The following is a 12,370-nucleotide window of genomic DNA, read 5'->3' on the forward strand; positions in this document are numbered from 1 at the left end:
GTGATTTGTATTTGTAGGAGTCTACATTTCCTGGGTTCTAAATTGTGTTTACAATGTTGAAATTGTGACTTCTGTGGACAATGTCAAACTTGTAGTGTCCAGGCCTCTTAATCATTTATTAATCTCTCTTCCTTTTTGGCCCTTCCAACCTACTGAGGAGATACTTTCTTTTACCTGAAAATATTTGGTCTTACTACTGGAAGTGCTAACCAAAATGCAAAGAAGTAATTTCCACAAGTAAAATTAGCTTACCCAAAGGGCATTGATTAAGTGTTCTATGTAGAACTATAGATAATGAAGATAGAAGTTTTAGATTATTTTTGCAGAAAAAGTACTTTTCTGATTAAGAATCCACAACGTGCTCATTTTGTTACTGCTTTGTGATCTCCATGAATCTGAGTAACAAACTAGCAACCTAAAGTGTGCCATTATACAAACCTTGGAACCAGGAGTTGAGAGAAAAACAGCCTGGGGAGCCCTCCAATGAGAGACCCAATAGACTTGCCCTGGCAGACGACAGAAATAGAAGAAACTCGCCCTAACCACTGAAACCGACTGACAGTGAAATAGCCTTATTAGTCCAATAGTGTTAAATTTCAAAACCATGCCGGGTTTGCCTTAGATGCCAATGGAACTTGTCCCATTACCCAAGTTTCTACTCGGGTGATATAAAGACCGCACTATTGATAATTCTAGGTCTTTTTTAAATTCGAAGTAGCCCCACTATCACATTTCAGGATTTAAAAAACGTCAACTTTCCTAGTTTGGCCGCTTGGCACTTCCCTGCCCCGCCTCCCCGCCTCCCCGCCTCCCCGCCTCCCCGCCTCCCCGCCAGGAAGCCAGAGCAAGAGCCAAGGAGGTCAGAAGCAGGTGGGCGGGGCCACGCAGCCTTCGCTTAACACTGCCGTAAGGAAGCCCATCCTGATTGGTTTGTGGGAGGGCCTCGCCAGGGCCGTCGGTGCAGATTGGCTGTTAAGTGGAAGGACTCTCCGGTAGTTTAGCAGGCAACCGCCGCCGCAATGGCGACCGGCGAGCGGGTGGGGGTGCCGCTTTTGTGGTCTGTGGAGGCTCGGTTGGCGGCGCTGCTTCCCGACCTGCTGGTCTTCAGAAAGCCCCGGGGATTGGAACCCGAGCTTGCCACGGCCCAGGGCGTCCTCCTCGGCGTGCACGTGACGGGTGAGGGCGAAGGGAGGTGCGTCGCTCGCCCGGCTTGCCAAAGGGGCGGCCGTTGGTCCTCAGCTCCTAGAGGCTGCGGCGCTTACAGTCTGGCCCCCCCGGACGGGCTAAGGTGCTGTTTAACTCCAAGCCGCTGCTTCCGCAGGAAAACTTTGAGGGTTGTTTTCAGAACAGGAGGACGCCTTAGAGAATGATCTGGCTTAGCCATTGAGTTCTCTTCAAAAACAGTGAAATTGAGACTCAAAAAGGGGAAAAAACTTTTCCGAGGCCACACAGCAGGCTTTGAGTCCAAGGTTCTCCCAGTCCCGAACATTTTTCAATAAGCCTATTTCCTCATGCAGTTATTGTATTCGCTCGATTAATTCATTCTTCGGGTCCACAAGTGTGGTCTAGGAGTTAGCGAACTAGCAGGTAGTTTGAGAGTCGTTCATTTAACAAATATTTGTGGAGTGTATGTGTTAATAGATATGAAGATGCATGATAACATGGTGTCTTCCCTCAAGGGGCTCAAAGTAAGAGTTCTCCATAAAGCATTAATCCTTTCTGCTTGTCAGTAGTTTCTGTATTCCTCACATGGGAGAAGTTCTATAGTTTCCCCCCGCCCCCGCCCCGCCAAGGAGCCTTAGAGGATGGTGGGAAAGGAGTCACTGGCTTCAGATGAAAAGGGGCTTGTGGGTGAATCTTCATCATCTGCGGCTCATGGAAACATGGAGAGGGTGGTCCTCTGGATTCCCTGAGGTAGCAGCAACTAGCCTGGCCCTGAGTACTTTCTTAGTAACACTATGTTAAGGGATAAGGGAGTACTCCAAGAAATCTGCTTCTTTTACACCGGTCTGATGCATGGAGGGAATAGGGCCTAAAAATTTAGGATTTGCAGCTAACAGTAATTTCTGCCTTGTTGGTCAGGGTTTACAGCATTAATGGACAGGTTCAGCCTGACCGGCAAGTCGGAACATGACGTGGACAAACTGGCCCACATCTTCAGTTATTACATTAGTGACATCGTGGAGCGTGAGTGACCATTGTAGGGGAGCAAGGAGGTGTGGTGCTGGGTTCCTGGGAGTTTTAACAGAAGGGGGCCTGGGGTACTTTAAAAGGGATACTAAAGGGTCAGTCTTTTAGTGTTACTCAACTTCAGATTGCCACTGACAAGCTAGATCTTTGTATCTGCCATTGTACCCAATTTTACATCCTATTGACTAAATGTTCAGAAAGAGGAAAAAGCTAATTTTAACGTCACATTTGTATTTTATTTCAAAATAAAGTATTCCTCAGGTTGTCTCTTCTAACGTAATGTGCCTCGTGTGTATATCAAATATAATTTACAAAACACCTTCCTATTCTAGTATTGCATCCTATAAGGTAGGAATGAGTTTTTTCTTTATTGTCTGCCATGAATTAAGCTTGTAGATATTTGCCTAAAAAGAATGAAAGAAAAAATAAAAGCTTATTTGTGCAGTGAACACATTTTGAGTACCTGTTCTGTGACATATACTGTAATAGGTGCAGAGGGTGGGAAAACTGACCCAAGTATCTTTCAGTCTAGTTAGGCCTAACCAACAGAAATTACTCTGATCCTACATCCTTTAGTACTTGTATAATATTCTCTTTCTTTACTAACAGTGCCCCATATGGTTATGTCCATCATTCTGAGATATACTAGAATACTTACTTTGTGGCATCTCCTTTAGAAATGTGATTTTTTTTGACTCATCCTTTACCCCTGAGGAACAAGTATAAAATGTCTTTCAATTTTTCTCATCAAGTTTAAATGAAAGGGGGAGATAGGAATTATGTATTATATGAGAATCATAACATCAGGAACTGCTGGGTAATGGAAATGTATTGGAAAATAAGATATAATACCTGCCCTTGTGGAGCTATTTTAGTGGGAGAGACAGATAATAAGTAAACAAGATCATTATAGATTACACATTCTACAAAGGAAATAAATAGGGTGTAGTTATAAAAAAATAATTGTAGAGTGAGAGAGTTTCTGTTTTAGGGTAATCATAGGAGGCTCCTCTGAGAAGGTGACAGTTAAACTCAGACATAAATGATGAGAGGGAAGGGCCAAGAGTAAAGCATTTCAGATGGAAGACTGCCCAGTACAAATGTTCTGAGATAGGAGAAAGCTTGGCAGGTTCTGTCAACTGAGAAGGCCAGAGTGGCTAAAGCAGAGCTAGCGGGGGAAGAGTGGTTTGAGGTTAGATTGGAGATCATCAAACTCTGTAGGCCTTAGTAAGGAGTTTGGATTATATATGTTTGTACAAAGGGAAACTGGAAATTTCTAAGCAAGGGAATGATGTTATCTGATTTACATTTTTTGGAAGCTCATTTTAGCTACTTCTTGGAGGTTGGATTACAGGGAGCTAGTGGAGGGTAGGTAGTAAGAATGGAAGCTAAAAGAGGTAATTGGAGCAGCTGTAGAGAGATGATAGAGATTGGAGGTTGGATTATAGGGAGCTAGTGGAGGGTAGCAAGAATGGAAGCTAAAAGAGGTAATTGGAGCAGCTGTAGAGAGATGATAGAGATTTGGTCTAGGTTAGTGGTTCTTAATCTTGGCAACACATTACATAACCAGTTGTGGAGATTTTAAAAATTCCTAATGTCTAGCATTTACCCTAGACCAATTAAATCAGAATATCTTGAGGTAGGCCCAGGAATAGGGATTTTTAAAATTCTCAAAAGCAATTCCATTGTTCAGTCAAGGTTAAAAATGTTGGTCTAAAGATATCACAGTGGAGCTATATGGAGATGGATTGATTTGAAATATATTTTTCAGGTTCAACAGGATTTCAGTGGGGAGCGGAGAGGAAAGGGATTCTCATATTTTTGGATTTCATAACTGAAATGATGGTGGCATCACTTACTGAAATGGGAAAGTCTGGGGTTTGAAAAGAAAATCAGGAGTTCTGTTTTGAATACGTTAAGTCTGAGATTCCAGTAAGTTATTCAAATAAAGAAATCAAAATGTGAATTGATGGGGAGAGTATAAATAAAAGGAAAGAGCCTAATAATGAGAGTATAAATAAAAGGAAAGAGCCTAATAATGAGCTGCAGGAGAGGATTATGATTAGGGAGAAAAGACCTACAAAAGAGACCATGAGACAGCCAGTGAGGTAGGATATTGTGGTATTCCTGAAACCAAAGAGAAAGTTGTGTCTCTAGAAGAAGAGGGTGATAGCAAACTGGGTTGAAAATGAAAGATACCAAATACAGGGAGGTCAGAAAATACTAAATTTAGCAAGATGATGATCTTGATAATTTTAATGAAGTGCAGAAATCAAAGTCAGTTTGGAGTAAGCTGAGAAGAGAATGGCAGAGAAAAAATTTGATTGAATAGGATATCAGGAGAAAATTGTATGTCATCCTTGAGAATTTTTTTTTTTCTGGAAATATAGCAGAAAAAGCCCTAATAACTACAGAAGAAGGTAAAGTCAAGAACAGGAGGGTTAATTTTGGTGTGTTTTGTTTTTGTATTTTAAAATATTGATAGGAACGATCCAGTAGAAAGAAGATAAGGGAAGGAGTGAAGTTCTTGAGAGAGTAAGCAGGGCTAGGATCCAGAGCACAAATAGGGGAGTGGCTTTGAAGAGAACAGGAGGACTTCCATTGTAGAGAAGACGAGTATAAGTACAGACAAATTTGAGGAGAAGCTAGGAAGAAAGAAGAAGGGGCCTGAACCTTGGAGTGCACAAATAGACCAGAAAAGATATGAGGAAAAACTCAGTAGGACATTCTTTAGATCATATATGATTCTGCCATGATCTGATATACTTCTGATTTTGACTTATCTTCTTCTCTCTCCCTTACTCAATTTCAGATGTGCTCTGCTTTGGAGGGGATATCCTAAATATCACAGGTATTTATCAGTTTTTCTGAATATTTAAAGGACTAAGTGAAGAAGACTGTATTTAGGTGGAATTTGGCATATCTGTTTATATATGTGCTGGGCCTGGGGAAGCAAAGATGTAGAAGATACAATTTCTACCTCAAACAATCTCCCAGTCTAATGGAAACACTTTGCCCGTATTAAGCTCAGATAGTCTTTACATTTCATTTAGATTGAATGACAGAAAAACACATGCCTATAAAGCATTCGTGAAAAAACCAATGAGAAACTTAGTCATTAGTAGCGGAAGCTAAATGTAAGATACGGAGGAGTCAAAAGTCTATCTGGAGAAATCTTAGGATCGTTAGCAAGCTTTTTTGCCACAGAGTTGGCCTATCTTTTTATTTAAATTAAACCAGCCATAAAATTAAATTTAAACATCAACATTTCGTGAACCTCTTTGCTAGTAACCTCCTCTTCTTTTAGTATACTGGTGGAGGGAAGATTACCAAAACTGTCCTTAAACCTTAGGAAAATTTCAGCTTCTACTTAGTCATGTTTTTATATGCTCAATGGTTTTGAGGATGTAAAACAATATTTTCACCTAGTATAATGTATAGGGCCAAGAAACCTTGCCTGACAGCTTGCATGATATCTTCTGCATTTGGGGAGGCTTTGTTCTGGCCAGGTGAGTCCAGATATTTAACCTCTGTCAGCCTATCTTTTGTCTCTGCAGGGAATGTGCTCCTGGCACTCTGGACAGTGGAACAGAATCAGCTGAGTGACATCATTACTCTGGTGGCAAAATGCAGTCTGGAGATACAGGAGAAATTTGGGGTCTACCATACCAGAGAAGGCCAGGACCTGCAGCTAAAGATAGGTAGTATCTACTAAAAGAGATCTAATTAGAAAAACAAACAAAAGAACCCAGCCACTATGAAATATTCAAATGATAAATGATAAATTGGGAAAAAAACAATTTGCAACTCATGTAAACAAAGGGTGAATTTTTCTAATATAGATAGAGAGAACACAGAATTTTCTTTAAAAGAACACATAGAAATCAAGAAAAGGCTAAGAGAAAAATGAGTAAAAGATATGAATAAATAGTACATAGACAAAGAAATACATCTCTTTTAACATGTGAAAAGATAGTTAACTTCACAATATGAAAAATACCAGTTGAAAGTACATTGAGATCATTTCTCATCTATAGATACCCAAAAATTTAGATGCTGAACATATTGTTGTTGAGGCTGTGAAGAGTAAGCCTTTCTCATATATTGCTGATGGGAATCAACAGTGATACAAGTTTACGGAGGGTAATTCAGTAATCTCTATTAGGATTACAAATGCATTATTCTTCAGCCCAACCGTCCTACTCGTGAACATTTATCTTATAAGTATACCTAAGCATATATGAAATGTCACATGTACAAGATTATTGATTGAAATATGGTTTGTAATAAAAGATTGATAACAATCCATCTATAGGAGACTGGTTAAATAAATAGTAATATGTCTACTCAGATTCTCTGCAACTTTTAAAAATTATGTTTTGATATAGTAATATCTCCAGAATATAGCTGAGAAAAAGTAAGGTGCAAAGTACTGTGTTTAGTGTACTACCTTTCATATAAGGAGAGAACATAAGACTTTTTCTTATTTGTTTATATTCATGTAAAGATATATAAGAAACTAATAAAACTTACCTACTGGAGGAAAATAGTATAGATGGGTATATAGGTGGATCAAGACTTTTTAATGTATATATTTTTTATATAGTTTGGTTTTGAACTACGTTATTGTCTTATATAATCTAAAATACAGTAAAAATTATAAAGCTGCACAAAGAGTCAGTATTGGAGAGGAAGCTCTATACACAAAGTTCCTTCACAGGACTTTAGAAACCTTAAAGGGTCTCTGAGTTAAGGGCAAAAGTTGTCTGCCACTTTTCCTATTTATATTTTAAGGAGCAGTAGTGAAAAATCATTTTTGTCTTATATAGCACCTCTCCTGTCCTATAATTCTTTTTTATTCTTTTGTTTAGTGTCTTATTGGGGGATAATCCATAATTAATACTGAATGTAGGCATATTAATACTTTTGAGATCATAACCTCAATCAAGATAATGAACATGTCTGTCACTCACAAAAGTTTCCTTGTGCCTATGTATAAACCCTCCCTCACACCACTCCCCGCTTCATCCCCAAGAAACCACTGATCTCATTTCTAGTATTAAAGATTATTTTACATTTCTAAAGAAAGTTATGTAAGTGGAATAATACAGTATATACTTTTTGGCTACTTTAATTCAGCATAATTATTTTGGGGTTCATGTTGTAGCATATATCAATAGTTTATTCCTTTTTGTTGCTAAGTAGTAGTCTGTTTTATGGATATACCACAATTTGTTTATCCATTCACTTTTGATAGACAATTGAGTTGTCAGTTTTTGGCTATTAGAAATAAAGCCATTATGAACATCTGTGTACAGGTCTTTGTATGGACATATGCATTCATTTTTCTTTGGTAAATACCTAGAAGTGGAAGGTCTGGATCATATGGTAGATATATGTTTACCTTTTTAAGAAATTGCTAATCTTTTTTCCAAAGTGGTGGTACCATTTAAATTCACACTAGCAATGTATGAGAGTTCTAGTTTCTTTATGTCCTTCTTAATACTTACTATTGTCTGAAGAACTTTAACATTTCTCTTAGTATGGGTTTGCTGGAGATGTGTTTGTCCAGTTTTTTTATGTCTGAAAACAAATCTTTATTTTACCTCTGTTTTTGAAAGGTATTTTCATTGGGTATAGAATTCTCAGTTGCAAGGGATTTTTTTCTCTTAACATTAAAGCTGTTGTTCTGTTTTCTGCCTTGCAATGTTTCCAACAAGAAATCTGATTTAAGCTTGTTTCTTTGTATCCAATGTGTCTTTTTTTCTTCTGGCTTCCTTTAAGATTTTTCTTTATTAGTGGTTTTAGACAATCTGATTATGATGTGCCTTGGTATAGTTTTCTTCAGTTTTGTGTGTGTATGTGTGCACTTAGGGCTCATTGAGCTTTTAAATATAGGTTTTTAGTTATCAAATTTAAAAAATGTTCTGCCATTATTTCTTCAAATAATTTTTGTTGTTGTTTTGTTGTTGAAGTTTGCTTTTATCTCTTTTTTTGGCATTTATTTTATTGTTAGTTTCAAGTATACAGAACATTGGTTAGACATTTATATAGTTTATGAAATGATCCCCCCGATTATTGTATCGCCCCTCTGGCTTACATATAGCTATTACATTACTGCAGACTACATTCCCTATGCCATGCTTCTCATCCCTGTGACTATCTATCATCTTCTAATTTGTACTTCTTTAACCTTTCAACCCTGTCTCCCAGCCCCCTAGTCTTCAAATAATTTTTTCTGTTTCCCTCTTCCTCTGCCCAATCACACACATTAGGGTGATTGAAACTGCCCCACGAATCACTAGTGCTGTCCTCATTGTTTTCTTTTTTCTCCCTGACTTTCATCTTGGATAGTGTCTTTGATATGTTTTCAAGTTTACAGACCTTTTCTTTTGCAATGTCTAATTTGTCTTTGATTCTGTTTAGTGTATTTTTCATATCAAGCCTTGTGGGTTATTTTCCTTAGAACTTTGACTTGGGTCTTTTTTTAAATCTTCCTTGTCTCTACTTGTTTAGGTTCTCTAGAGTCTTGAATATATAGAATGTAGTTATAACTCTTGTAATATCCTTGTCTACTAATTTTATCATTTGTGTTATCCTGAGTTGGGTTTGATTGATTGATTTTAATCCTCATCGTAGGTCACATTTTCCTTTTTCTTTGCATACCTGGTAACTTCTGATAGGTTCCAGACATCGTGAATTTTACCTTGTTGGGTGCTGATTTTTTAAATATAATATTCTTGAGCTTCATTCTGGGGTATGGTTAGCTTGATTCTCTCAGTTTTTGCTTTTAAACTTTGTTGGATGGGACCAGAGCTGTGTTTAGTCTAGGGCTAGTTTTACCCCATCCCTTCTGATTACTGTACCTAATGTCCTGTGAATTATTAAGTTTGACACTCTGGCTAGTAGGAACAGAACCTATTCCCAGCCCTGTGTGATATTGGGGATTGTTCTTTCTAATCTTTTCAAGTGGTTCTTTCTCTGGCATTTGGTGGGTTCCTCACATTAATGCACTTATCTGTGACCAATGAAAAACTTGAGGTGGGGACCGTGTACAGATTGCTAGAGTTCTCTCTGTACACTTTTCTCCAGTACTCACAGTCTATGAACTCTACCCACCTTGGCTTCCTCAGACTCCTAGCTCTGTCTTCTCAGGAATCCTCTGGGTTATACCTAGGTTTCCACTCCCTGAGATGTGTCTGGGAAGCTCTCCAGACAGTAAGCTGGAGTATCAGGCATTCACCTTGTTTGTTTCCCATTTCTTAGGCATCATTGTCCTCCATTACCTGACATCCCAATATCTTGAAAATTGTTTCATGTATTTTTCACAGTTTATTAGTTATTCCAAGCTTTGTGGTAAATTCACTGCCTGATTTCCATCTTGGCCAGAAGCATATGTCTCTGCCATTCCCTTAAAACTATTTTCTCCTTATTTTTAGCTTAAATTGGGTGAATTAGCTATGGTTATAGTCACTTTTCCCCTGACAAGCAAACTATTTTTTCAGCTATATTTGTAGTAGGAAATCCTGTAGGGCAAGAAAAACTGGAAGTGGAATAAAAATGTATGGCAAAGCCCATGTCTGGTTTAATATGATTGCATATGAAGAGGAATGCAATGGTGTGGTCACTGTGACAGCAGTTTCTGAGCATAACCATTAGGTCTCTGTCAGCAGATTCTAGATGTCCATTAGAAGAACAATTTAGAGACAAGACTCTTAGAAGCTTAGGATCTCTTGTTTCTTCATCCATACAACCCAAGCTTGTTTGAATGTCTATCTCAAGGTATGTTTGAGACAGAAGGAAATCTGGGGCAAGGTATTATTTTTCAAGGTACACTCACCTAATACTTCTACAACTGTGGGCAATAACAAGATTTGCATGATGCATAGAGCAATGTAAGGATTCCAGACCCTTCCTTTTGCATAGTTTTCCAATTGAGTTTAGCTGTTCACCACTTTTCTCCTTTTTCTGGATAGGTCTGTCTGCAGGTCGGATTTCCCAGGTTGTTGTTGGAGACGAGCAGCGGCAGTACCTCTTAGTGTTTGGGCGGGATGTAGATGATGTCCAGTTAGCTCAGCGTTTAGCACAAGCAAATGAGATTGTCTTGTCCTGGAACTGCTGGAAGCTCTGTGAGCAGTACATGTTTGAAGTGGAAATCATGAAGGAGGATGAAGCTGTGAAGGTAGGAGGCTGGCCCTATCTATTGCACATTTTAAAGAGGCCTACTACACCGGGAGTGCTCTGGTGGTGGTCACATACTGCCTAACCAAACCAACAACCATTGGAACTCTATTTTGGAGGGAGGTGGGGGATATTCCCAGAAAGATAGATGAGGCAGAACAATAAGGCTGGAAATATAATGATAAATAAGGGAGATGGCATCCTTTGCCCCTTTGTTAAGGAACCAAAGGTAATCTAGTTGGTGGATAGGCACAGAATTGAGTCATTTTTTTTTTTTTATAGTTAAGAGATATGCGGATCATTGACCCATTTGATTTTGATGAGCATTTTGACAAGTGCCTCAATTATCTGCCACATTACAGAACAAGTGCTGGTAAGTTACTTTGTCCTTTCTACCCAAGCCCCAAATTTTAAAGATTAATTTTCCACATGGCTGGAGACATTTTGTTTATTTTCCTTTTCTCAGACACTTTAAGAACTGCCCTGGAGCTGGATCCAGACTCTGCACTTGAGCAAACCCTGCGGAAGCACATAATGAAAAACCTTTTGAAGAAGGTTATTTCCTAGTTCTGGAGTCATTATGTAGACTGTGCATGTGTTTATGTAAACGTGTACATTTATATGTGACAGTCTTTCCATATTGATCCAGTTAGTCTCTTGCCCCTCATTGTAATACCAGCAGATTTCCCCATCTGCACCAATTACTGTGATGGCATGTCTTATCACTAGTTAGATTTCTCATTTCTGGAAAGTAAAAGCTGTATTTGTTTTCAGTTTGTCCCTCAAGAAACTAATACACTGTATAGCAGGGTATAGAGTAAGTATATCCTTGGTAAATATGTGTTGACTGATTGTATATACATAAATATATGTGAGTACCTTAAAAAGTGCTATAATGACTAATGGAATTAGAAATATCAAACTAACTCTTAGAAAATATAATATCCTGGCAAGTGTCATCAGCAAATTAAGTTTAAAGTCAAAATAGTTTTTATTCCAAGTGTACTGGGTTTTTGTCTGACACCCTTATTTTCTCATACTCATTATAGAATATGGAATTAAAATTCCTAAACATGGTACTGAGAGTTGAAGATACGGGCAAGGTAACTCACTGTGTCTTTGTAGATTGACGAAGGCCAACCTATGGAGTATATATCTGAATCTCGTACTGTGACTATGGTTTTGGTCAACCTAGAGTTCCACAAGACAGCATGGATGTTGCATTTCTGTCATCTTATCCAGGAGGCTGCATTATACATCTCTACAGTCATAGAGAAAGGGGGTGGCCAGCTGATCCAGATTTTTATGTTTGAAAAAGTAAGTACAAAGGCACTTTGACTCATCAGCCTTTAAGGTGAGTGAGGAATAATAGTCTTGTATGACAGTTTACCTCTCATATAATATAAGCACAGATTCCCTGCTACTTATTTTGTAACAAGCTGTTTTATATTAAAATTTCAACTAATAATAGTTAAGAAATGGGATGTTCTAATTAATTTAATTGTCAGGGGAATTGAGGGTTACTCTGTATCCTTTTTGATTCAATTCTTGTTGAAAAATCCTTGTGAAAGCATAAAAATGTTTTTCTGGCTCTATTAGTAAAGTAAATATAATCGAATCTTATTCAGACAATTGAAGAGCTTGAAAGAGAGCAGTATCATAATACTTGGCATTATAGATGAAGAAAATGTGGCCACATAGACTTAGCTCAAGGTATACACTAGAGATTGAAGTTTTGAAGAGTTCTTGGCATTAATTTTTCTTACATTTTACATTTTAGTTCTTTGAATAGTTAGTTAAATTAAGATTTTATTTCTCTATTAAATCTCCATATTGATGTCGCTCAGAGTGTTCATTTCATGAATCTTGTAGAATCCTACATTCCTAACAGAAGACCAGTAAGGAAAGGGTCTGGCTTCATTCAGGGAAGCGGGTTCAGTTAAGGCAAGCCATATTCTTTCCCAAGACAGACTTTCTTTTCTTTCTTTGTCATCTATTC

General features: G+C 38.1%; 1 protein-coding gene across 1 annotated transcript in view; it reads left to right on the forward strand.

The window, feature by feature from the left end:
• Positions 1-1,007: 1,007 nt before the first annotated feature.
• LOC105288555 (adenylate cyclase type 10-like) overlaps positions 1,008-12,370 on the forward strand; it is a 45,482-nt gene continuing 34,119 nt past the window's right edge. The window contains exons 1-8 of the mRNA XM_023527576.1: positions 1,008-1,176; positions 2,083-2,187; positions 5,003-5,041; positions 5,748-5,891; positions 10,167-10,372; positions 10,654-10,744; positions 10,838-10,926; positions 11,497-11,688. Of these exons, the coding sequence (XP_023383344.1) occupies positions 1,020-1,176; positions 2,083-2,187; positions 5,003-5,041; positions 5,748-5,891; positions 10,167-10,372; positions 10,654-10,744; positions 10,838-10,926; positions 11,497-11,688 (1,023 nt within the window). The 5' untranslated portion in view covers positions 1,008-1,019. The remainder of the gene's footprint in view (positions 1,177-2,082; positions 2,188-5,002; positions 5,042-5,747; positions 5,892-10,166; positions 10,373-10,653; positions 10,745-10,837; positions 10,927-11,496; positions 11,689-12,370) is intronic.

Source organism: Pteropus vampyrus, unplaced genomic scaffold (assembly GCF_000151845.1).
Source record: "Pteropus vampyrus isolate Shadow unplaced genomic scaffold, Pvam_2.0 Scaffold18, whole genome shotgun sequence".
In the NCBI taxonomy this organism is placed as follows: domain Eukaryota; kingdom Metazoa; phylum Chordata; class Mammalia; order Chiroptera; family Pteropodidae; genus Pteropus; species Pteropus vampyrus.